Source organism: Corythoichthys intestinalis, chromosome 2 (genome assembly GCF_030265065.1).
Source record: "Corythoichthys intestinalis isolate RoL2023-P3 chromosome 2, ASM3026506v1, whole genome shotgun sequence".
Lineage (NCBI taxonomy): Eukaryota > Metazoa > Chordata > Actinopteri > Syngnathiformes > Syngnathidae > Corythoichthys > Corythoichthys intestinalis.
The window spans coordinates 69482235-69509682 of record NC_080396.1 but is presented as its reverse complement, the minus strand read 5'-3'; the positions used below and the strand labels follow the sequence as shown (position 1 = coordinate 69509682).

The 27448-nt window shown below is 39.7% G+C and overlaps 1 protein-coding gene across 2 annotated transcripts; it reads left to right on the top strand.

Moving 5' to 3' along the window:
• Positions 1-14690: 14690 nt before the first annotated feature.
• Positions 14691-26974, top strand: hmga1a (high mobility group AT-hook 1a). Of its 2 annotated transcripts, none has more exons than XM_057830373.1 (5): positions 14691-14849; positions 15631-15726; positions 16330-16410; positions 21403-21456; positions 25317-26974. In XM_057830373.1, the coding sequence occupies exons 2-5, from the start codon at positions 15646-15648 to the stop codon at positions 25395-25397; spliced, it is 297 nt and encodes a 98-aa protein (XP_057686356.1). In that variant the 5' UTR covers positions 14691-14849; positions 15631-15645; the 3' UTR covers positions 25398-26974. The 2 variants fall into 2 exon arrangements, with proteins under 2 accessions (XP_057686356.1, XP_057686357.1); XM_057830374.1 differs by lacking the exon at positions 14691-14849 and adding an exon at positions 14922-15070.
• The last annotated feature ends 474 nt before the right edge of the window (positions 26975-27448 follow it).

Here is a 27448-nt window from a genome sequence, read left to right as displayed (position 1 = left end):
GTACTACCTGCTCAAGTAATGGCACTTTCATATGAGACCAAAAGGACCAGGATCCGGTTGAAGAGCTACCTGGCAACAACACTTGCAAATGACTTGTTGAAGAGGTCCAGTATTCACACTGCGTCTACCGAACTTTCGGAGTAGCATCACATGGACGAAAGGCGCGCTCATTGAACAAATTTAGAAGAGGAAATACCTCCCTCCTTGGAGGGGAGGGAGTGTGACGCTAACATAATGTAATGTAATGTAACATTATATACCATTGCATTCACGAGCGAAGCAGGGTTTGCTTTAAGCGGACCGAGACCCATGATTTTTAAGCGAACCAGAGTTCAAACACATTACTGCCCACCTCTGATCATAACTATGCAAAAGGTGAGTCATGCCGAAAATTGGGACTTTTGTTGCCAAAGGAAATTTCAAATACAACCCTATTTCCCCACTTGAAAATTTTAAAAGCTTGAGTCACAGGGTGAGTGGTGCTCGATTGATTCCAAAATTCTTCGGATGTGGCATTGTAAAATTGACTCAGAGACAAAAGAAGCTCTAAAGACAGCTTCAATTATTTTCTCCAAACGGGACTTTCACATAAATACAGCACTGTTTTCACTAAATGAGCTGCACGCGCTACTTCCTGTGTTTGTGTGACTCAGATACTACTCAGAAACCGGTCCCTTCCCCCGCCCACTAACCTCCATCCACCCCCTCTCAAAAGGAGAAAAGACGCTCGCACACACACATTTGTGTCTCCACCCACCTTGCCTTTCAACTACTCCCACACTATCCTCCCTCCTCCCAATGGATGTTTACTGTCCTTCCCTCCTTCATGTTTCTTCATCCTCATTTTTTTGTGTGTGATGAGGAGGACAATTTGAGTGGTTTGTGTGCACGTGCATGTGTTAGTCATGCTAGGCCCCATCTGGGGTTAGAGAGAGCCCAATCAGGAAAGAGGAAGCCCGGGCAGGAATAGACAGCTCTGGCCACATCTTAAAGCCGGTTCGGCTGCAGCGGCCATTGCGGTGTACATGCTGTGCTTTAAAATGGATTTCTAGAAAGAGCGTACCAGAGAGCAAGCTGAATGAGCATATAAGGAAGAGGGAAAAGGGCAAGAGGACATCAGTGGGGGGATGGGTGAACATGCAAAAGTGGGCTAAGACCCCCCTAAATGTCCCTCCCACTGAGATGCTTAATAGGATTCTGTCTGGCTTGAGCTGTTTCACAGTTCAAGAGCCTGGAGATGATGAGCGACGCATTGGACACGATTTTGAGTCCAAATTGTCATGACGGTAATGAATTTGAGGTTAGCGCGAGGACACTGCATACAAGTGCCAGTGAATTCTAAATTAAAATTCGTTCAAATAAATAACAAAAGAGAAACATTTTCACATTTATTTCACCAGTGAAATCTCACATAGGAGACCCCATTTATTCATAATTGTTGTTCAGTCCCCTTTCCGGTCTCCAGGTGGTGCCAATGGCTGAGAAGAACACTCTTCCTCACAGCAGCCCACACTACAGGACCTATTTCCTCCTCTCCATCCACATTCTGACTGGCTTGTGTGGCAGAGATGTGCGATTGTGTGGGGGATGGGCTTGGAGTAGTTGGGGAAGATGGAGAGGAAGGAAGCGAATAGAGTAAGAGATGGGGAATGAAGGGGGTGGCATGCAAGGCGCGCACATACTGAGCAGAACATTGGCCTCATTGAGGAAAAAAACAACAACTACCAATTCAAGCCCATCCACAATTCCACAATCAGCCCCATCACACATGGATAAAACATTCTTTTAATAGCCCGAGTCCACAGCATAATGCTTTCAAAATCAAAAATGCGCTATGAGTTTTACCTTCCAATCACTTTTTAACTATAGCGTGTTGAGCTCCAGATGGGTGTGTCATTTACATGAGAAACCCTGTTGTGAGAGTCACAGCAGGGGGTTTGATGAGGACACAGACTTACCGGCATTTGCCACTCCTAAACGACACTCATTAGATGTCTTTCTTGTTCAATGCAAAGAAGAAGCATCAGGTGGAATGTGATAAGTCCACCACTCTTTGAACATTCATGGAGAATTTCACTACATAGTGAGCAAAACGTAGTTGCATCGAACTAGATTTATGAAGTGAAGTACAGATAGTGAAGTCTGAACTAGGAATTGGGGCGAGAAAACTTTCGTCCAAAATAGCTAAAATATCATTTTCGGTAAGGCTGAAAAATTAGCACCAAATAGTGTGAAGAACCATAGTCCTAGTGTGATGACCTAATCAAAACACGACGAGAAGCAACACTAGCGGCTCACAGCCAACATGTCTGCGGAACGGAAGTATTTGAGGTATCAAAGATATACGTATACACACTAGGGTGACCATATTTTGATTTCCAAAAAAGAGGACACTTTGCCCGGCCTCGAGATACTTGAATTGTATTCGAAGTTCACTCAAAGATGCCTATATCACTTTAATATATTTAAAGTGTGCCTCCTCCGTCTGGACAGAAAAATTCAGTTTTATTAGAAAAAAAAAGCCATATAGTATATATTATATACTATGTGGAAATAAGTTTTTTTTTTACTTAACAGGCTTTATTTTTACCAAAAAAATAATCAAAAAAAAAAAAAAAATTAAATAATGACCAAAAAAATATATATGCAGACCCGTGGAAATATAGTACAGTCAATACAGACACACAGTAGGCTTGTGCCACATAAACATTTTTATAAATTATCATCACGACAATTGTCGTTGAGAAATTGTTATTCCCACTCAATTTTTCTTCTCATTCAATGTTCTAGATTGCACGCAAACAACAACTAAAATAAACTGACAAACTATTCAACCGGCATGTTTCCAAACGCAGCAGTTCAAAACTACGTTTCCCATAATGCCTAGTGCGGCTTAGTTACCTCACTGATAGCTACCCTATTAGCGAGTACCGGGAGACGAGGCAAAATCAAACTTTGCTATATAAGTTTACAATCATCTGTAGCACAACGATGCGACACCAAACGGGATTTTACAGATCACGCCAGTACAAAACTCCGACAGAAGTCAACAGTTGCCATTATATACGTATTTATTAGTGATGCACGATAATGCATTTTTCAGCCGATACCGATAACCGATAATTTCCTCCTCGTTCCAACCGCTAACCGATAATGTCAAGCCGATAATTTTATTAAAGATTTATGTAAAATTTTAAAGTATACACAAGAGAAAATATTGCTGTGCAAAAATAATATTGCTCTTTTTTTTTTCAACATCAAATGTGTACAAGTAGTAGTAGTAGTAAATTCCAACATCTAAATAAAGACAGATTGTTTGACATTGTGTAATGGTAAACTTTTGGCAACAGTTACTTACAGAGTAAATACATAAGTTGCACAAAAATGGCTTTAAAAGTATGCCATTCCTAAAGTATAACATTACTACACAGCAAAAACACAGCTCCTTAAGACTAGTTAAAGTCCCTTGTTTTCAGTGTAAATCTATTGGAAATAAGTTAAATTAACTGCCAGCACTTCAAGTATATTTCACTCAGATTTCTTGAAGAAAAATGGCCAGCTGAAAATAAGATTAACAGCCTTATTTTAAGCAATAAATTATTATATATAATCCTAAAAAAAAATAAAATAAAAAAAACTTGTCAGATATGTTCTTTATTCGAGAATACGTATGGTTCAAAACATTATTTGAAAGCAATTTTTTCTTGATTTAGGTGAAAAATGACCTTATTTTTTTAGATGTTTGGGCTTAATAAGAACAAATTACAATATTTAGTTCAAGTAAGTGGAATAATCTGGCGCATTCAACTAGTCTTCAACACTCAAACAAGATGGGGAAAATTATTTGACTAGATTTAAGAAGAATGATCTGATTAAGACGTCATAAATTTAAAGCGTACTGAATGCATTACTGACTGGATGACTTCTTTGTGTCGTTTGGTGCATGTTACAATTATCAACTAACCACTATGCCGTCATGATAAACATGGTTTGTTGACATCACCTGTGTAAATGTCCGTGGTAAAACTGATGTGATCGACATGTCTTTCACGAAGAATCGTGGTCGTATAAACTGCATTATTTTTTCATCCAGGGGTTTGGCTATCGGGTCATTTCGGGAATTTCCTCCCGCCTGTGCCCTTCAGTCCGCCCGGTTGCCAAATTAGCACCCGCGCCAGGCCTCTGTCTTGAACCGGAGTGGCGGCGGCAGCAAAGTTCGTACCGTATATCCGCCCGCCCCGGCCGGCTCGCTGCGGCGCATTCGGTGCATGGCTCTGCTCTCATGCTCTACCCGCCTAGGGCGAGGCGGCGGCCTGCCGGACCGGCGGGCTCCGTCGGAAGACAGCTACTTGTCAACTATCGATCTCGTGAGGTGTTTAGCCATAGATGGGAGTTTACCACTCGCTTTGGGCTGCATTCCCAAACACCCCGACTCCGGGAGGACCGCAGCGTCTCTGTATCGTCACAAGCCCCGTAGCTTCCTTTATAGTTTATTTGTTAACAATAGCTTTAGCATTCGTGCTAGCAGCAGCATATTCGTTCCAAAAATCATTGTGATGCAGTTTTAAATGGCTGCTGGGTTAGTGCTAGTGGTGTTCAATGAGGACGCTTTCTTTAGACCTTGAGGAACTGTTTTGTAGATGGCGAGAGCGTCGTTTATTTCATTTCACACACGGGAAAAGCAACGCACGCTAGTGAGAGCGCCTCAACACTGATGTGTAACACCGCCTCCTCTATGACGCCGTACTCCTAAACCCCTCCTCCCACAGGGGCTTCAGAGAGGGGAGGGGTTGAGCAGGCGGCAGTGAAGAAGTGGAGAAAACTGCTTGGTTGCGCACATTTGGAGGCTAAATCAAGTATATAATTATCGGATTGCAATATCGGTTTATTTTTTTATTATCTGTATTATCTGTGTGACGTCATAATTGCCATTATCGGCCGATAATTATCGGCAGCCGATATTATCGTGTATCTTTAGTATTTATTGTAAAAAACTTAACAACTGTGCAGGCGCTCCCACTTAGAACATAATACTAACATTCAACCAAATACACGAACGCAGAACAATTCATATAAGAATAATACAACATACTGCATCTCTTGTACCCATATATTGTATAATATATAACAGAAGACACATGAGCAACATTAACAGAAGATAAACTTACAGAAAGGTGTACGGAGCACTATAGACGTCTCTTAAAACTATTCCTTATTGTAGTTTGTAACTGCCTATTCTCTTGCCAAACCGTCAAGCTAGTAGATGGCGGTAATGCCCCATAATACAAAGGGTAAACTGTACTCCTTCTCCCGCCCCTACTAGTAGGAGCCACGACAACGCAGGCAAGCGCTGCCCCCCAGCGGCCGGAGAGATTCTCTTCAAATTGGTCCCGTGAAAAATCATAAAAACCGGACATTTTCATAAATTTATAAACCCGGCCGAATGACGAGGACACGACGTGAAAGGTGGACATGTCCGGGCAAAAGAGGACGTTTGGTCACCCTAATATACACTGCTGGCCAAAAGTCTTGGCACCCTTGCAATTCTGTCAGATAATGCTCAATTTCTCCCAGAAAATGATTGCAATGACAAATGCTTTGGTAGTAATGTCTTCATTTATTTTGCTTGCAATGAAAAAACTTAATAATTATCACTTTACACAAAACTCCAAAAATGGGCCGGACAAAAGTATTGGCACCCTCAGCCTAATACTTGGTAGCGCAACCTTTAGACAAAAGAACTGCGGACAACTGCTTGCGGTATCCATCAATGAGTTTCTTACAATGCTCTGCTGGAATTTTAGACCATTCTTCTTTGGCCAACTGCTCCAGGTCTCTGAGATTTGAAGGGTGCCTTCTCCAAACTGCCAATTTCAGATCACTCCACAGGTGTTCTATGGGATTCAGGTCTGGACTCATTGCTGGCCACTTTGGAAGTCTCCAGTGCTTTCTCTCAATCTATTGCTTTTTGAAGTGTGTTTTGGGTTATTGTCCTGCTGGAAGACCCATGACCTCTGAGGGAGACCCAGCTTTTTCACACTGGGCCCTACATTATGCTGCAAAATTTGTTGGTAGTTCTCAGACTTTATAATGCCATGCACACTGTCAAGCAGTCCCGTGCCAGAGAAAGCAAAGCTTTCGCAGGAAGTTTTGGCAAACTCCAACCTGGCTTTTTCATGTCTCCGGGTCAGAACTGGGGTCTTCCTGGGTATCCTACCATAGAGTCCCTTTTCATTCAGACGCCGACGGATAGTACGGGTTGACACTGTTGTACCCTCGTACTGCAGGAAAGCTTAAACTTGTTTGGATGTTAGTCGAGGTTCTTTATTCACCATCCGCACAATCTTTCGTTGAAATCGCTCATCAATTTTTCTTATCCGTCCACATCAAGGGAGGTCAGCCACAGTGCCATGGGCTTTACACTTATTGATGACAATGCGCAAGGCAGACACAGGAACATTCGGGTCTTTGAAGATGGACTTGTAGCCTTGAGATTGCCCATGCTTCCTCACAATTTTGCTTCTCAAGGCCTCAGACAGTTCTTCGGTCTTCTTTCTTTTCTCCATGCTCAATTTGGTACACGGGACAGAGGTTGAGTCAACATTAATCCATTTTAATTGGCTGCACGTGTGATTTAGTTATTGCCACCGCCTGTTATGTGCCGGAGGTAAGTAACAGGTGCTGTTAATTACACAAATTAGACAAGCATCACATGATTTTTCAAAGGGTGCCAATACTTTTGTCCGGCCCATTTTTGGACTCTTGTGTGAAATGACAATGATTTATCTTTTTTTTCTCCCATCAAGCAAAATAAATGAAGATATTACTACCATAGTATTTGTAATTGCAATCATTTTCTGGGACAAATTGAGAATTGCGTTGCTCTGTAATTCACCGCCAAGCCACTAGAGAAGTGTGGGGTTGGTGTTTGTACAGTTTTGGGGGACTCTTGTCAACTTCCTCTCGTTTTCTTCGGGTTAGACAACAATGTGGATCTTTAGCTCATCAATATTGAACAAAAAATGTTGATCATACAAATTTTGAGGCACAGGCGATGCAGAAGACTGCTGCGGAGGTGGTCTGTCCGATTGTTGATGCAACACAGAGACTGGCAGTCAGATTACAAATTCTAGCATCGGGTGGAAGCCAGCAAGCTGCATTGTCCAGCGTTTTGTCCGATTTCTATGCCGTGTCCTACAACCAGCCAGTGGGAAGCTATAGCAGATTTCTGGAACTTCCCAAACTGTGTTGGAAGCCTTGATGGTAAACACGTTATCATTAAAGTAACGAGGCACTCTCAATCAGTGATAATGTACCAAGTGTGTGAACTGACTGTTGTTAAAAATTAAACATCAAAACAACTCTTTTGACACCAAACATTTACTTTATTCTTCATATGCTTGAAGTGTAAAATGTAAATAAGTCACACACTCACAGCAATCATGTGTACAAAATAAATGATAATGTGCACCAACCAAAAATATGACATAAAGTGATAAAAAGCTTGCAGTTTTTGGCCGGCTGGGTCACTGCTTCGTGTGGCCATTCGCTTCCGAACACACACATACCGTAAATTCCGGATTACAAGCCGCTACTTTTTTCCCTCATTTTGAATCCTGCGGCGTATGCAATGATGCGGCCAATTTATCAATTTTTCTAACGACCGCCAGGAGCGCTCGAGCATAAAATGCAAGCATAAGGCACGTGGAATATGTGTGTCGAGGAAGACGCTAGTTGGCACTCTTACCCGTATTTTAAGTTTGTGCTTTGTGCACGAATAAAAGTAGCAGACCCTCATCTTTGTGCATTAGTAGAATTAGCTTAGCCTGGTACTCCAGACTCACCGCTCTTCCAGCTATTGAGTCTGGTCACCATTAAGCGGATAAAATTTTCAGAGCGGAGCAAGCCACAGCAAACAGACAGCGGAGTGGACCAATCAGCGACGGGCGGGACGAGGGACTTGCGCGCGGAAGTAAACATACGAGAAGAGCGGAGTTTATTCAACATGGCTAGCGCGGGACAGACTGTTGTCACTGACTTGTGTCGATGTGTTTTTGGTAATGTAAAACTGATTTTACCGTGGATTGGAACATATTTTCGGCTCTCCTGTTCGCCATCTGTGTTGTGGAGACGACTTCCGACGCGGAAGAGTGACACCGCTCGTTGAGAGCACGTCACGCAAATAAACAAATCTGATTTATCGATTGATTGTGTACTTGCTCGAGAGGGCGCTAATGGGCTGGGTCTCAGACTATTCTCTCAGTGTTTGAAAAACACACGGAGAACAGTCTGGCCGTGCCAGGCAAGAATTAGCATACCCGCATCATGCTAGAAGAAATGGATATGATGTGCCGAGTTGAATTGAAGGCTTGGATGGCCAGCGGCGTCAGATCGTTTACAAAAGTGGTCGTATGCGAAGAGCAACTTTTGCAAAAGTCTGACAGCGTGGAGCAGCGTGAAAAAAATCCACCATCACCAACGGGTTTCGAAAAGCCGGTCTGCTGCGTGATGAAGAGGACGACACGCTAAGGAGTGAGCTTGAGGAGTCAGCTAAGTGCCGTGTTGCTGGCGCTGTTTGGAAAGAAAAGTTAAGGTAATGTAACGATGACAAATAGTAACCCGTTAAGTTAGGTTGCAATTCTTTATTTTGGAAACTCGTCGAACAACACACGACTGCTGCCTCTAGCAGCCGACGCACACACACAGACACACCCGCAACAACAACGACAGCACGTCTCTTGCTCTTCCGCACCTCCTTTACCTGTAAGTCACACGCTGTATCATAACCTGATTTGTTAAAATATGGTATTTAAACTTGGAAAACTGTGTATTTCTTTATAAATATTTCAGTTTAATATGTGGGCACACGCGGCTTATAGGCAGGAGAGGCTTATGTATGTACAAAATGCTTTTTCCTTTAAAAATGTACTGGGTGAGGCTTGTAATCCGGGGCGCTCAATGGTCCGGAATTTACGGTACTTGTCTTGGGGGTTCTTCCATTTTTTTATGCATTCGCTTACCTCCAGCCTCGTACTTTCAGCAATCTCCTTCCACGAATTGCTTGCCAATAGGCAATCTTTAGAATGTCTTTACGTGACATTAATACTCTCATCGGGTTTGTCCATTATTGCATGTAGCACAACAATGTTTGAAAATGGTGGTGATCTCACGATGAACCGGAAACAACAGTCTGAGCAGACCAATCACAGTCCATTTGCGTCACGTCACCACGCGTAGACGTACACGCCCAGTCAGAATATCGTGGAGGTGCACGTCAGGCTACAGCGGAGGGTGGTAAATATGGTCTGCCTTGACAGCGTAGGGCTGCCGCAGAAGCCTAACTTGGCTTTAAGAAAGCGCATTTGTCAAGGTTTCATCAGCCGTAACGTCCACCGAGCAGAATGCTACGACGACGATGGCACCTCTGTTATACAGTGTTGTTTTTGGCAGCCCTTTTAATTTTTGTCTTCGTCTTAGTCTTTTCGACGAAATGCTTATTAGTCTTAGTCATATTTTAGTAATTTCAAAATGTTTTCTTCTCTGTCTAGTTTTAGGTTTTTAGGACAGTTAATTAAAATGTTTTCGTCTGTAAAATTGCAATTCAAAGTTTTAGTCCAAAGGTAAATATAAGTTGCCAATACTTTTTGATTAAAAATATACAGACGAGCACATATTATAGCGTCTACAAGGACAACGCCAACTTTTGATGATAATACACACACAGTAGGAAGTGCAGTACATTCATTTCAATTAAACCTACCCATAAGCCACGAACTGTATGTAAAAAGAAAAAAAAACTTGTACTTAACATCCTATTCACTTACTGACCAGAAAAGCCAAGTGCCTCCACTTTAGACTGGTCAATGTCATAAGATGACGCTCGCCATTCTGAAGCTAAAGCTAACATGAATGCTACGCTACCACTAGGATTACATCTGATGATCACTCAGCACAGACCTTTAAAGTGAACATATGACGGAAACGATTTTCGTCTCGTTCAGATGACAACTGGCATTCATCTCATTATGTTCTTGTCCCCCAAGCTATGTTTTTAGCTCGTCACCGTCATGTCATCATCATGAATAATTTGTTCATCTATGAAATATTTTCGTTTTCATCATTGCTGACGAAAACAACACTGCTGTTAGAGGACACATTCAGAGTTTGCCACAATAATTTCAAATATTCGGTTTTCGGTTTCGGCCATGAATTTTGCTTTCAGTACATCCGTAGAATTGTGTAATTTGAATCTTTTTTATGGCCCAAGCGCTTAAAAACACAAGGAAATTGTCACCGGTGTTGGATTAAAAAATGTTATTGCATCAAAAGTATATGTTAAGGACATAATTATGAATGTTGCGGCAACAACAATGAGGACAGTAATCTATGAAATTTTGAGTAAGCTGTTTAAGAGGTTCTTGTAATAGTTTTCATCTTTTTGGGTAGATAAATGTAAAACGCACCGGAGCTGAGTAGAGTAGCCACAAATTTGACTCAAGTATCAAGAGTGGCGGTAATTCAAAATAATATGACTCAAGTAAATGTGGTTAGGTTAAAAGCTAATGAGTAACTGCTTACCATGTCTGTTTATTTTTTTTTCTCAGAACAACATAATCGAAATTAACTGTTATTATTATACTGGGTGGCACAGTGGATGAGGGGTTTCCACGTCTGTCTTAAGGCCTTTTCTAGAGTCAGGCCAGTGTGAAGAGCGGTCCACGGCAAGTGCAAAATGGTAGGAGCCATGTAGCCTGACGTAGACGCTGTCAGGAAATGAAAAGCGGCAAGCATATTTACAACTACTACACTTGATTTACTATAGTCCCAAGCACCAATGCATTTATTTTTCATTGTTGCACAAGAAAACAGCAACTTTTCCTATTTCAAGGAGTAGGGGGCATTATATTAGCCGTGTAAGGAGTTTTACTAGTTCCGGTGAGAAGGTGAAGTTTTTTTCGTTATTCATCGAGGTACCATTAGCTTAGCAAGGAGAGGTATGACAGTCATTTTCCAAGTGTCCCAGAGCTCGCGAAACTTTAAAAAAAGCACATTTATCAAGCTCTCGTCGGCGCATTTATCCGTCTGCCAAAACAGCCTGATAGATACACAGATATGAGTACGCTTGCCGCTCTGCTATTGGGTACAAACACACACACACACACACACACACACACACACAATCGACAAAGTTTCATTTATATGCTGTATAAAAAGGCTGCAACAACTAGTCGATTAAAATCGATTAATAAATTAGTTGCCAACTAATTTGATAATCGATTTTTGCCAGCAGCTATGATCAGTCCTGTTTGGGTCCGTGTGTGTGTAATGTGAGGCTGCGCGCGGGCACCCCAGTGATAAGAGCAAGAGAGGGAGAGAGTTCACTGCTACACTTGGTTGGGTTGCTGAATCAATAACATTACAAAGTGTTGAGAGTTAGATTATTTTTTGTGTTGTTAGATCCAGTGTGCCTCCGTAAGAGGTGAGTAAATGAAGTCAATTGCATTGTTTGTATTCTTTGTTGATGAGATGTTACTACGTACTCAGCATGGGGCGCCAAGCTAGTTAGCGATTATGCTAATCGGTGCCTTAATTGTCTGTTTCTATTGTGGTTTGGAGAAGCATATTAGCATTTGAGATATTGTTGGACAGCAAAGTTGTCTCATTTCTTTTCATAAAGAAACCACACACATAATAAATCCATCCATATAACAGCTTAGAGTTTACTTTCAATACAAATTTCCATTAAAACTTTAAACTGTCATACAAGAGAGTGTGCTTTGAAATTAGATTTGGATTGTATTTATGAACAACTGTTTGATAAAGAAAACTCATTTATTACAGTCTGCCTCCTCCATATTACAAATTTTTTGTTTAGTTTGTTTAAAGAAAATAAATGAGTTATTGACAGCATTTAGCTATATCAGCACTTTGCCCACAAGAAAAAAAATGTCAACCAGCAGCACTTTTTATTTGAATGAACTTTTGTCTGTTTTGTGTACTGTGAAATTCTTTTTATGTTTTATACTAACAGGTTTCAACAAGTTTTATGTCTTTAAAACAGTACAGTTATGGACTACAGTTTTGAAGGAAATAGTCATTCATTTTGTCTTCACTGTTACTTACAACAAGTTTAAGTTAAATTGTGAAGGTAATTGAATAAAGTGCATGTATACGATTAAACGTCCGATTAATCGATTATAAAATAATCGTTAGTTGAATCCCTACTGTATATAAATATACTGTATATACCAGTGTATTTATATATATATATATATACACACACTGTATATATACACACTGTATATATATATATATACACACACTGTATATATATACATATATATATATATATATATATATAAACACGGTAAGATTTGTTTTCTTATCTTGGCAAGAGAGAATATGCAACGCTGCTTTAGCCTTTTAAAGGTCTGTGCTGAGTGATCATCAGATGCTAAATGTAACTCCTGGCGCTAGCATAGCATTCACATTAGCTTCAGAATAGCAGGTGTCCTCTTAAAACACTGACTAGTCTGAAGTAGAGCCACTTGGCTTTTGTGGTTAGTAAGTCTAGAGGAGAGCAGATTGGTGGAATTGCCTTTATCTAATAGCCCACTTCAGCTGTTCTGTTTGGTAAATGAGCAATTACTGGGAAATACTGATTACTTGCAACTTCTGGCTAGACTCTAATGAGAATAGCAACAACAACAACAAAATTTTAGACTTCCTATTGTTAAACTCTTGGACATTTTTTTACATACAGTTCGTGGCTTCCAGGTGGGTTTATGTGAAAATGATGTACACTGAAAGATTGAGTGATGAAATTAGCATTTTTGCTACAATCTGGCATATTTACATCTTTTCTATGTTCATCAATGTGCACAGTCGCTATTAAATAAATAAAAAATAAATGTAAACAAATATACTGCTTTTACTGCTGAGTGTGTGCTGTACTATCATCACCAAGTTGGCGTTGTCCTTGTAGATGGTACAATATGTGTGTCTATGTTGTTTCGAAATTGTTGGAAATCTTTATTTATTTTTGGACAAAAATTACAGATGAAAACATTTTGAGCAACTGTCGACTAAAACTAGACAAAATTTGTATGAGATTTCAGCGACTACAGTGTATTACAAAAGTGAGTACACCCCTCGCATTTCTGCAGATATTTAAGTAGATCTTTTCATGGGACAACACTGACAAAATGACACTATGACACAATGAAAAGTAGTCTGTGTGCAGCTTATATAATAGAGTTAATTTATTTTCCCTTCAAAATAACTAAAAATATGGCCATTAATATCTAAACCCCTGCCAACAAAAGTGAGTACACCCCTTAGCAAATACATACATCCCTAAATGTCCAAACTGAGTACTGCTTGTCATTTTCCCTCCAAATTGTCATTTAGACATTTAGGGATGTACGTTTAGACATTTAGGGATGTACGTTTTTTCAAAGGGGTGTACTCACTTCTGTTGCCAGAGATTTAGATATTAATGGCTATATCTGGAGTTATTTTGAGGGGAAAATAAATTAACTCTATTAAATAAGCTGCACACAGACTACTTTTCATTGTGTCAAAGTTTCATTTTGTCAGTGTTGTCCCATGAAAAGATTTACTTAAATATCTGCAGAAATGTGAGAGGTGTACTCACTTTTGTGATACACTGTAAAACTAGACTAAAACTAACACATTTTGAAAAGACAAAAATATGACCAAGTCTAATACTAGTAAGTATTTTCGTCCAAAAGACTAAAGCAAAAATAAAAGGGCTGTCCAGAACAACACTGATATGTAGCAAAATAATACCTGTCATGCCATATTTTAGACAATTGCAGACACCGTAGACCAAAAATATGGACAGTGTGACAGTGCTTCAATATGTGAAAATCAGTCAGTTATGATAAGGTAATGTTGGTAAGGATACATAAATGTTCCTATGCAAAGAACTGAAAACATATACTGGTATTCAGTGAAACTACATAAAAAACCTGTTAAAATACCACCAAAATAAAAAGGTCAAAAATGCCACTTGCATGAAAATTGCAGCAAACAGAGGGGGAAATAATGGCAAATTTTAAATCAGCAAATTGGAAAAAAATAAAATTATATATATATATATATAGTTTTTTTTTTTTTTTTTTTAACTCATGCAACAGAGAACTTGGGGAAAATTGTTAGCCAGTGTAATTTATCTTAAGTTCATTGAAACTAATGTTCCCAGAGTTGCAATAAACAGAAATGAAACATGTACATAACAGTCCAAAAATGAAATTTACATTATCATTTTAACTGTTATATTTGGGATTCAATGTGATTTAATAGAAAGTGGCATTTTCATGCCATTTTCTCTTTTACTTTCAATTTAATGTATGTATTTTATTTATTTTTATTTGGTCTCAAAACAAGTACATTGACTCAAAACCTGCATGTTTAATGTTTTAGTATTTTGTATGGGACTCATTGAAAAATTTGAATGGTGGGACGCAAAATGTCCTCCAATTCTGGAATGACCTAAGCACACTTTTTTCAACCCTCCCCTCAATTGTACTATTTACAGACATTGTTCCCTGTAGTTGGCGTGCGTGGTGCAAGTTGTACGCTTCCATTTTATTGTGTAGCCGAGTTGAAGGCAAGGGTGGGGGGGCATTGGGGGTTGAGCCCATCCAGTGCCGTTGGTGGCCCATTTATCATATCTCCGCCCCTTAGTCCTCTTCTCCCATGAGGGCGGCTCTTTATATTACCCCCAAACTCCTCCTGACTGGCGCCTTTTTTCCCCTTTATCTGTAGGAGAGGAGACGCACATGCTACTTGGACCACGTTGGAATAAACCGCTTACTCTGCTGGTAAGAAAAGCGCGTCCTATCTTAAAAATAAAACAAAAAATAGCCTCTTTCTGAATGCAGTCGCTTTTAATGCTTTGCTCGGATTTAAAGGGGGCGGGCTGCGTGCTTGTGTGTCGACTCAACACGACGCTTTGTAGGTCGGTGCAGGGCTCTTTAACTGGGTATAAGCGCCTGGCTTTAAGGGCATATTAGTTGTGGAATTTCGGCTGGAGGTTAAACAGGTGAGTGCATATTTTGCACCCTCGCTAGGTTTTAAGAATAGAAGAAGTATCGCTTGAGCCCCGGTTAGAGAAGGCGACATGCTTTCAATGAGAAGTCGCCTATTGTTGATGCTTGCCCGCCGCTAAACACGAAGCGCGCCTCGTTAGCTAGCTCGAATTTTTTTCTATTTTATTTTGGATTTTGTTGCAGGACTTTAGGAAGGGTGCGGTGTATATATATATAAAAAAGTACGTTGAGCTCTACTTGGTTATTGCGTGCTAATGGAGTGCATTTACTGTATGTATGTGATGCCTTCGGTACGTGAACGCAACCCTGAGGCCTGCTGCTCATGGCTGCACCGTGCAAGCCGGTTAGACTGAGTTCCATGCGCATTGGCGTGCACATGAGCCCGAAATAGAGCCGCAGGGAAGCGTTGATTTCAAGACTAGAGGCGTTGTGGCTTTGCGCCTTTTTTTGCCCCCCCCCCCCCCCCCTTTTTTTCGCTACCCATCCCCCATGTCAGTTAACCCGGCGCGTTGTCTTTCAAGGGACCATGACCAGGTGTGGTTTTATTTCCTAGGTGTGAGAAGTAAACATGAGCGACAAAGGGACAGTGTCGTCTAAGGAGGAGTCGACCGAGAAGAGGGGTCGTGGAAGACCCCGCAAGCTTCCTCAGGTAACAGAAAAAAAGCTTTCAGGTGCACATTTTTATTTTTTAAAAAGTATCAACTGTGCATGACTCACCAGTTCTAGGAATGCCGTCCTCTTCAAGTACTGCAATGTGACATGCATTTTATTGCTGCAACTCATTCAGAGCCACATGATTGGACGTCTATCATTGTCAATTGCATTGAAAGAAGCCCACTTTACTTGCGTGGCTTAGCCATGATTAATGGGAGGTGTAGACACCCCCATCGACAAACTTCCTGTGTTTTTCAGGAACTTGTAACCTAACACCCCTAAACCGGTTTTAACCCTCTCATGTCCACCTCGGTTCCTTATGCAATGGCTAACATGGCACTCTGCCGTGTGGTGAATTGCTTCGGTGGCTATGAGCTGCAGTAGTGAACAAGTGCAGGTTTGCACTGTCGTGGAATCTGAGAAAAATGGTAATTTATTCGTTGAACTGATTGCACAATTTTTTTGGCACGTCTTGCAATGTATTTAAGGTGTGTCTGTATTCTATTGTATTTCTTTACAGTGCAATCATGAGCACAGTGTTACGCAAGTCGTAGTAATTTCCAGATTGTTTTGCTAACATCAGCATCTTGATTCTAAGGAGCCCAGCGGATCCCCAACTGCAAAGAGGCCGAGAGGACGGCCTAAGGGCAGCAAAAACAAGGCCGCCACCAAGGCCAAAGTAAGTCCATGATGTCTGAGTTCATCACGTCAAATAGCATGAAAGCAATGACTTAGGCCATGTCATAACAAGGGTTGCTGGATCGGAAAGACAGTCTCCAGTCCAATCGCACCCTAAAACCCACCTAGTTCAATAAAGTCTGGCAAGATTACAACCTCCCGGTTCAAGATAAAATGTTACACTTTTACAATTGTATGTACATTTTCGCATTATAAGCAGGGGTGGGGGTCAGAAGTGGGGGGGGGGGGGCGCTGAGTCTGGTGGTACAGAGTCCTGATCCAATACCGAAAATAGAAGTTTTTTTTTTTTTTATATATTATTTGCCATCGCCAAACATATTTCTATCCTTTCCACCATGCGAAATGCCCACTTTGCACACATAGCATTTATAGAATGAATATTTCCACACAGCAGACACTACCACTCGAGCAATTACCCATTAAGTTCCCGTGTTAGATTCCAGAACGTTTTCCAACTGAGGCCGTTTGTAGTACTTCCTCTTCTGCTTTTCCCGGGAGTGTTGCGAAGTAGTGCTGCAACGATTAATCGATTAAATTTTGCTGCTTCGAGTATTCGTTTAATTAAAGTCTCATTTTAATGGTTTGTTTTGAAATTGTTTGAATTTTCGTTTTATTGATTTGGGTGGATACAATGCCCTCTAGGGGTGACAGTGAATATGACAGAACTCATTTCACATGGCTGAATCCAGCTGCTCTGTTTAGACCAACATAAGCCAAGTTTTTGTTTGGGCTAATTTTTTTTAAAGCATTCATAATTTAGTTTATTTGTGTACGTAGCCGTTTTTGTGAGAATATGTGCTTGAACCATTTGTCAAGAGCATTGTAAAAAAAAAAAAAAAAAAAGTTGGCAAAAGTCCGCTAGCTTAAATGCTATAAAATGCTATGTACGTTAGCCAATTGTTCTTTTGTTGTACTAGGATCCTCATTTATTTATTTTTTTTTATCTGTTTGAGGCTCAGCTCAGTTTAATTTTTAATGTTCCTTATCAGATTATTCGGAACCAACTAGTTCATCGATTAATCGACAACTAAAATAATCGATAGCCGCAGCCCTATTCCACAGTATAAAACGTGTATATTTGTTTCTTCAAACTACGTTTGTTAAACAAATCAATGCTGAAGTACAACTTTGACTGTTTTTAAGAGGCCATTCCGAAGTGAATTCTGGGTAGTGTATCACTGTGGTGTCAGAAGGACGATTTGACACAAAAGAATACGCAGCAACACCCCCAGCCCCAAAAAATGCACTGCATCTAACACATTTTAATGTTATGCCATTATTTCTTTTAACATGCACTTCACAGCTTACGCATTGCGAGCTGCTAATATGCTAGTTCAATAACATAGCTGAACTTCAAGGTGTAGACATACAAGTTTAACAGTCAAACTAAAACTCCCAAATTTTATCAAACTGCCCATGCATTACACACCTGTACAGTCTGAAAATAGCACATTTGGGCAGGAACTTGCCCGATCTGGCAACACTGGTCAGAACGATTACATTATGACGCCTGCCAACCTTCAAATGCAATTTTTTTTTTTTTTTAATTTATTTATCTATTTATTTAGTATTTCTTGGCTGCTTCTCCAACAGTTCCTGTCAAAAATAGTCATGCAACTACATAGTGATGCTCACAGTGTACTTGTCCTTCAACATCTTGCAGCATGTCGTGCACAAGGTGACGTAGGTGCAGAGGCTGTAATGCTGTTTCCACACTAACACCCCACCACTCCACCCCACACACAGTCCCAGTTCTTCTCAGCCTGTTGTCTCCATAGCAACAGCTGATTTTCTCCCTCACCCTGAACCCTCTAACTCCCCCATGCGCATTGTCCTCACTGCTACTGTACGTGTGAGGGAAGGCAAATATTTATACAGAAGTTTGTGATATAGGGTTAGCAACGAGAACTAAGTGGCCATGGGTTTATGTCTCTACTCACTTCCACCAGCTGTCTCTGAGCCACGGACCAGGTGGCCAGCGAACTAGAGTGCCCTGAGTCTAGTTCCTGTTGGCCTTCTAGATAATAGCCAATGAACCCACTGCCCCTTGTTCGTCTCTCTATGCAGAGGTTGGGCTGCCACCTGCAGGCAGCTAGAAGGAAAACTTCTGCTGAAAGAAAGTGGTTCCAATAAAAGAGGGGCTCAAGTAGAAATTTAGAGCCATTTTGGCAGAAGTATACACAAATAACAGCAAAGGATGTGTTTAATCTCTGATTTTTTTCTCAGCAGCGGAGGCAGAAATTAATTTTTTAAAAATTAAATTATTTAAAATTGCTTATAATGCCTTATGAGCATTAGCAGAAATATTTCAATAAGATCATCTGAAAAATGTTGCCAGCAGTTACATAATACAGTGTAGATAACATCAGGTAATTGTTACTATTAATTATTTTGCTCCTATTAGCGACATTTAAATTTGTATCAAGCAGAAATAACTTAAACTACCGGTAAGTTACCTAACGTTCGCAGGTCATTAACACATTGTGACAGTCTTTTTAACTTTAACCTCACGGAAGGGAGACATGCAGAGTCCGGTTGGCACACGTTTTGCAGGGTTTATACTTGATTCAGCTCTCCAGTTTTTCTCAGTTAGTTGATATTCTCCCTGGCTATAGGGGGCTGTATAAAATGTATGTGGCATCAAAGCAACACTACACTTTGACAGAAGATACCAACAACCCTCCGCTACAGCCAATTGGCAAATAGTAGCTCGCCCATCAAACGTACTCATGTTTTAAAAATCTTTGCAGATCCACGGTGCGTTAACAGTCCATTTGAGAAAAAAAGTACTTTCTTGAGCTTTGGGATGCACAAAAAGTGCAGTCAAAAGTGTATTTAGAAGCATTTTGGGTTGAACAGTAGCTCACGAATGAACATTAAAAAAAAAAAAAAACTACATGCATTCACGGTGCAGACAATTGGACTAGTCTATGAAACGACTTTTTACTTCCTGGTATGCTGCTTTGTCAGCAGTTGTGCAGGTGTATAAAAGACTTAACCCTTCAAGGTCCAGGCCTACTTTTTTTCGATTTTGCATGCCTTTGATCTTGTATTCATATTTCAAAGAAAGAATAGTTCACATTGGTTTGGTCCATTTTTTCACTGAACAATTATATCGATATTTTCGGGCCAGTGGCAGAGCAACTATAAGTACGTTACGTTCAGTAAACTCTGGGAGCTGTGAGTAGCAGCCCATACTGAATTATTGCCTCTCGTATTGTCAAATTTCTTCTGTAACAAGAAGCATTTCCAATTGAGGCGTGTCTTAACCTGAAAATTCCGTACGTAAAGACGTCGTTCATAAGTAGAGGTGCCACTGTACTGTGTTTTTGGTTAATGGTGGCAAATAGAATATTCTTTTGGTTTATTGGGGGCAAAAATCAGATAAACTATTCACCTAGGTTGTCTGACATCTTGTGCTTTTGAATCTTGTCATCGACCCTGATTGGCAAAATTTTCAGTACATAGCAGTACACAGCTACCACTCGCCTAAAAAAGGCCATTATGTCCAGCACACACGAAGCACTATTGGCATTGCGCCATCTGCACAGTGCACCGATGGCTCCTGGGATTCGATGGCGCTATTCACCACACACCACGTGTCCACTCAAATTCACTCGCGCTTTGGCGCTCACACTGCTGAGAACAACCTCTCACTTACATAATGAGTTGCCACAGCACACTATCGCTAGCGTAACACGTGTGTGCCTTTGATTGTAGAGCTACCGAGTCTTCTCTCGCCGGACGAAAGCTACGACTTTAGGTGAAAAAACGCCAGTTAGACTGGTGACCAAGAAAAGCATTTTGGTCACACTGTTTAGCAGGAGGGAGGTGTGAGAAGCTGTGGCACTGCACGTGTTAAAAAAAAAAAAATACATACCGTATTGGCCTGAATATAAGACGAGCCCCTCTTTTTCAAGACTCAAGTTTGTGGGAGACTTTTTGAACACCAAATTAATTTTTATACAGAAAATAATTACAGTACATCTTAAACAAATGATTATAACAATATATTTGCTAGAAAAAAGCATGTTATTTTGCCTCATTCAAATCTTAATATCTGAACATTTAAATATGTAAACTAAAGTGCAATCACATTGGTAAATTAATGGTTTATTTACATTTCAAAAACCAGAAGACAATCTATTGTGATAAAACAACGAAATTGCAATAACTGCATTAACCATCAAAGTGAGGTCTAACTGTAACTGTAGTCTTGAAACAAATCTGAATAGGGAAAAACATTGCAATAAAATAATGCAAACTTGTTAAACTTGAGAGTAGCTGAGATTTGTCATAACAGAACATTACTCCTGAAGTTCAGCATTCGCTTCAATGATATCTGGCGCCATCTAGCGTTGTGAATGTGTATAATGTTTAGACCCAGAATATAAGACTCCCCCCACTTTTTCAGTCTTATTTCAATGCAAAAAAACACTTATATTATAGTCTTATATTCGGGCCAATACAGTATATCGCACGTCCTTGCAATGAAAGTATTGTGCATCCTCACATCACGATGTTCAAACGATGTGTCGTTCAGGCCTAGTACAAAGCCATATTTGTTGCGCGTGTGCAGAAGTGTTGACAGAATGGGCGGGTTTATTTCGAAGCGGGTGGGTAATATTTACAGAGTTTGTTTGAGATGGAAATGTCTTTCTGATCTGGCATTCTTGAGGTGCAGAGTTGGCGCCTGATCGCCATATTTGAGCGTCGTTGTTGTCTCGTGTGCAACAGGATTAAAACGGAAATATTTTTTGTTCACGCAATCCTGTGCCAAGTGGCCTGCGTACCAGTTTGTGTTCCACAATTTACATCACTGTTCAAAATAATTGCCCCCAAAATATATAATCACATATTCTTGTCACAGCATTTAATTTTCACATTATAAACCTGAATGTAGGTTGGATAATTTTAGCTCAATAGCACAAAACATGGCACAGTATATACTCACCCTTCTTTTCTTTTGAAGGCAAAGGCAGAACCTGCTCCTGGTGCAAAACGCAGAGGAAGACCCAAGAAGGAGGTAAAAAAAATCTTTCCATCCTAAACACAATTGAGGTGATTTCAGGACACGTTATTTTCCCCCACACATACAGCGCATTCCAAAATGCTTCAAGATGAGTCACTTTTGACTCATCAAGTATTTCGACTTTGTAGTGGTAATCACAGCTGCTTGTCTTGAAATCTGTGATCTATTAAAGTAGTGATCCACAGGCATTAAATTTTGGAACTCTCAGGCAAGATAGTAAAAGAGGTTAAAGGTCGGTCACGTGTGCCTTTTTATTTACCAAACAAAACGTAAAACCAAACATCAAAATTGGGCAATTGTCACTCAAACAGAAAAGTTTGATACAAGATCCCAAATTTGTCAGCAGTAGTGTTTAAAGTTCTCACTATCTTATCCTTGCCTTGCACGTTTTGTTGTTGAAATTGGGGAAGGTTACCTCCCACTTCAAACAGATTGGACGTCAAGGGCCGTCAATTGCGCCTAATTGGTTAACTTTGGGGCGTTTTAGGTCATTTCCATTGTATTTCGGATCACTTCCTGCTAATTTTGGCGCATTTATGGGTCACTTCCTGTTGATTTTGGATTAATGAACAGGAAGTGACCTGGGAATATCCCAAAAAGAATAAGAAATGACTAAGAGTTTAACGGTATTTATATTCGTCCCATACCATTTCGACACGGGCATCACGCAGGCAAACGGCGAATACGTTTGAGTTTAAAAAAAAAAAAAAAAAAAAAACATGTCACAGTTGGTCCTCCTCTAACACCAGGGGTTGGTAGAGGTAATGCACCTAAACCAACAACAGACGTTACGGGAGAAAGAAGAAAGTTAAGGTGAATGTACAAACTATCAGACGCAGTATTACTAACTTGTTGAAGTGTATGTATTTTATATTTTCAAATCAGGAAATGTTTATTTTGCTCTAGCACGGGACAGAAGTCACTGAAACGCAAAGTATTTATTTTTGCACTATTTCAAGAGGTGCTTTTTAAGTTTTGGAACTATTTGCACTTTTTATTTTATTGTAGCCATTTTAAAATACAGCTCACAGTGTGTGGGAGTGTATGTTCACTGGTAATGTTTTACAGTTAACTGTGTGTAATCCAACATTGAAAAATGTTAGTATCTCGTTTTTTTTAATTTAAAAAAAAAAAAAGTTACCATGGTTGCCAGCTGGCGGGTGCTACCTGATTTTTTAACTGTTACCTCAGTCAGTCCCTGCAAATAAAAAGGGTGGGTTGTCTATTTTTGCACATAAACTGTGAATTAAAGAATGTTAGAACCATAAAAACACATTCACAAGTTTTATGTATTCTTCTATTTATTTTGTACTTTGATAAGAGTTGCTTTTTTGTTTTGCCCAATAGAATGAACCTTAACTTTGAAATACAATATACTGGTGAAAAAAAAATTAAGTACAAGTATCTAAGAAAATATATACTCAAGTAAAAGTACAAATGTACTTGTTGTAAAATTTACTTTACAAGTAAGAAGTATTTTCCCTCAATGCAATAATGAAATGTGTGTATGTCAAGTGTTGTTTTCGTCAACGATGACTATGACGAAAATATTTTGGCGACAAACAATTTTTCATGACGATAACGAGCTAAAAACGTATTGGGAGAATTAAAACATAAGGAGAGCGATGCGACTTTTCATTTTACGAGACGAAAAGGCTCCATAGTTTCATTTTTGTCTGTCGTTGGCCTGCATCGTAATGGCTCGTCTGTCGATATTCCTTCGAAATAGTTATAAACCTTTGTTTTTGGAGTAAACTTTTTAAGTATTACAGACGAAAACTTTGAGTAAACATCGACTAAAAGTAGACAAAATTAATCTGAGTTTACATCAACAAACACCATACAAAGACAAACACATTTTGAAATGTCTAAAATATCTAAATAAGTATTATCATCCAGAAGACAAAAATTAAAAAGGCTGCCAAAAACACTGGTGTGTTTATAACATACATACTGTACATACATACAAGTCAATATTCAAAGAACCAGAAAATTCGTTGACTGCACATTAAAGCTTAACAAGCTCAAACTACAAAACCAAATGGCGGATTGTAAGCAACTACGAGGTGCATACCGCCACCTACTGTACAAGTGTGTGGTGGTTTTTAATCTGTCCGTATCTTGTTCACCGGCCTAATCTTGCTTGTACTCATGTTGCTTACTCTAGTGCTCAGTTACAGTATAGTTGCACGGGGCTTATCGATTGCAAATTATGAAAATGAAACTATCAATTCACAATGAGAGAAAAAAAGAAAACAAGTAACGTGTAACGCAGGAGACAATTTGAAAAATTAGTGGCGTAAAAAGTACAGACACGTACCTGCTGTAAAAGTACAAAGTACCACTTGAGATTTTTACCAAGTACAGATATACAAAAATGTACTTTTACTTCAGTACATTCCACCGCTGCACTCCTAGAAATGACCGGGGAATGTCCCAAAATGAACAGGAAGTGACCTGCAAATGCCCCCAAAACCGGTAAGACGGGCAGTGAAGGCTCTAGTTTGTCCCATTGATGGCGCTAGTGTTCATTTGCCCCTACCAATCAAAATGAATCGGACGGCTCGCGCTGTCAATAGCAGCCAATGAGTTAACATAGACTATTCTAGTGGAAAATTTTGGTAACAACCAGAGGTGGGTAGAGTAGTCAAAAATTTTACTCCAGTAAGAGTAGCGGTACTTCAAAATAATGTTACTCAAGTAAAAGTCTTCTAAAAAATGTACTCAAGTACACGTGAATAAGTCTTTGGTGAAAAGAATACTCAAATAATGAGTAACATTGTGATTAACTGCTTATTTTTGTTTTTGTTTTTTTATTAAAACAATGGTATTTTTTTCTGAGCACAAAGTTATCGATATGAACTGTTGTTATGATACTGATGATACAATAACACATTACATAACCACATTAAGCCAAAGAAATACAAAAAGAAATATCATTGAATTCCAATGAGAAAAAATTACATAAATGAGGCGTTCTTTGTCCAAAGAGCATGAGTGCCCTCTGGTGGAGAAAGTAGTTCCAAGTTTGAATAGTGAAGTTTCTACATAACTATTTTGACATTAAAAGGATCATATCTCCAGTTTTCCGCAGTCAATCGGCGGCAAATAAAAACTGGGAGAGAGGTTAAAATCCGCACTTTCGAGTCATGTTGAGGGCAGCGCTCTATATCAAATTATTTTTTTACGGTGCTTTAGACACACCACATGATTGAACAGGCTGGCGTGAAGATAGAACAACAAGCTTGTGTCTGATTGGTATAATGGAGTCATGTGATTATTGTTACGACGTCTCATTGGAGAAATCGGTAGTGCTACAGCTACTTGGCATTGCTGGCAAAAAATAATAAATCTAATATGTTGACTAAAGAGAAAAAAATGACTGTTGTGTAGCCCAAAGTAGCGGAGTAAGAGTAGTGTTTTTTCATCACAAATCTACTCAAATAAAAAGTATAGCTTGGTAAAACTAATCTTAGAAGCACTTTTTTTTTTCCTCAAAGTTACTCAAGTAAATATAACTGAGTATATTTACGCATTTCCACCCACCTCTGGCAACAATTTGTTAGTTACGTAGTAAAGTAATTCTGGATGTTCTAGTACTGACGCCTGGATTACATTAGTCACGTGGCGCAATGACCCGTAGTTACCCCGCCACTTATTTTTATGAATGAACACCATTCGGAATGAGCGAAGGCAGGCGAAAAGCCTCATTGTGACTCATCAGTCCACCATGAGTCACCCAGTTGTTTTCATACCACAGTGGTTTGTCAAGATTTAGGATAACATTGACCCTGCCAATATTGTCAAATGAAGAGTTGAGATTGAACTTTTTTTTTTTTTGTCACTCATTTTAGGACAAGGAAGAGAAGCCTTCACAGGAGTCCTCTGAGCAGGAGGAGGAGGAAGAAGAGGAGGAGGAAGAAGAGGACCAGTAATATACAGCGCATGCTACCTCACTCAACATTTACTGACTTACTGTTAACCATAACTGGACTGTATTTCCAACAGCAGTGCCACTTTCATGACCACTGAGGGCCCGAACAAGGGCCAACAAAGTACAATTCTCATGCAACAGCACTGGATAGAACGCTGGACCTTGCACAAACGCAGGTCTAAGTATCACATGACAGACGACAGCCCTTTTCTCTTTATCTTGATATCACAAGTCTTTTATACAGGAGAAGGTGGGCTTTTAGGGGGCTAGTGTATTTTCTTTTTTCCACTTAAATATGCTTTGTAGTCTTTTTTTTTTCCCCCCCTCTTTACTCAATGTTACTTATTGATTATGCTGTACCTGCGTCTGAGATGGTAGGGCCTGTAGAGTTTGTTTTGTACTGGACAAAGGTGACTTTTACCAATACTCGTGTTTGTGTGATGTGGTTTAACCTATCCTTTCCTAGATGGAGTTGATTTTCTGTGTTAAGGATGAAAATAGATCACTGGTGGTATACAGCATATACGCCCTTTCCTCTCCCCTGTGTTACCACTCACTCGTAGAATGTCCTTTCATGTAGGACATTTAAGGTTTTAGCTTCTCAAACGGCCTCGTAGCGGGGGAGACAACTAGTGTTTATTGTTGTTGGATTTTTTTTTGTGTGTTACTTTCTAGTTCGATACCATTTAAAACCATGTGCTGCTTCTTATCAAATGTTGTCAGTTGAAACTTCCGGGTTGAGAGCATAGTGTCGGTTTTTCAGGGAGCTTTACGGACATTTTTCCTGTACACTCGCCCAGCTAACTCAAAGACAAATTAAAAAAAAAAAAAAAAACTCAGAATAATAAAATGCAAAGAAGTTGGTACTAATCTCCCAGGGCTGTATATTTTTCCCTCTTTACGCCACCTAGCGCCCACATCTTCACTTCGCGTAGTTCTCATGTCCTCACTGTTATAGTATGCGTTTTTAACAATGCGTTTGGCTTTTTACAAGACAAAAAAACATTTGTGTGTCCACCTGGAAGTCCTTCCACACACCTCAGCTGCTACAACCTCAGTTATGAACCCGGAAAACTGCAAACAGACAACACATGCCTGGAGGAGTTTCATACCTCATCAGCAGCTTATACTGTATCTTTGCATTTAACCGTTTTTTTGGTGTTGCTGTTTATTCTGGCGCAAGTTGGACAGGTTTCTTGATTACTTTTTTTTTTTTTTTTTTATACCTGGTTGAAACGGGCCTCAGCTTGCCCACATCTACAGCTTGCAGGCCTGCTGGCGTGCGTGTGAAGCAAGTCAGCTTGGCAGTTGTGTTCACTGACTGTGGTAGTTTAGCAGGTTTTTATTCTTTTGGTGCACTGAAAAAGTATTGAGATTGGAAATTTCCTGGTCGTTTCTCAAAATTTGATTCGTATCAGAAACTGACGTCTACATCTGTTCATTTATATACTGGAAACTGTTGAGGATGGAATCATTCTTTCAAATGGACACCGTATATAAATGTACAATGTATATATTTTCTATGGTGCCCAACAATTTGTATGAGATAAAATGGTCAATAAAGATAATTTTCTGTCATGTGTTGTTATATTTTTATTCGGTTGTTGTTCAAGACTGAATTTATTGCTATTAAGTTTAGGATTTTTGGCTTTGAACTGTCTGTTGAATTGAACTCATTGGCTGCCATTGACGGTCCTAGATGTCCAGTCCTCTTGAGCTGGGAGGAATTGGACATCTAATAGACTCCTAACAGTAGAAGGATGAAAAGAGCCACATGACTGGACGTTTATCATCGTCAATGGCAGTGAGAGACTTCAAAATCAATTTACTCAGTGGGAGTAATGGTATGGAATGCTGAATCCATAATTGGATTGGGTGGTAATCTAAATGAAACAAATTTTAAAATATATATTTTTGAGTTTTATAGTCAAATGGAGGGGGAAAAAATACAAAATCAAATAAGAATGGCCTGAGAGTATTCTGCTCTGGTCATTTTGTTTTGTAAATCATCACATACTGTATCTTAAACATGGAAGATATTCTGAAACTCCC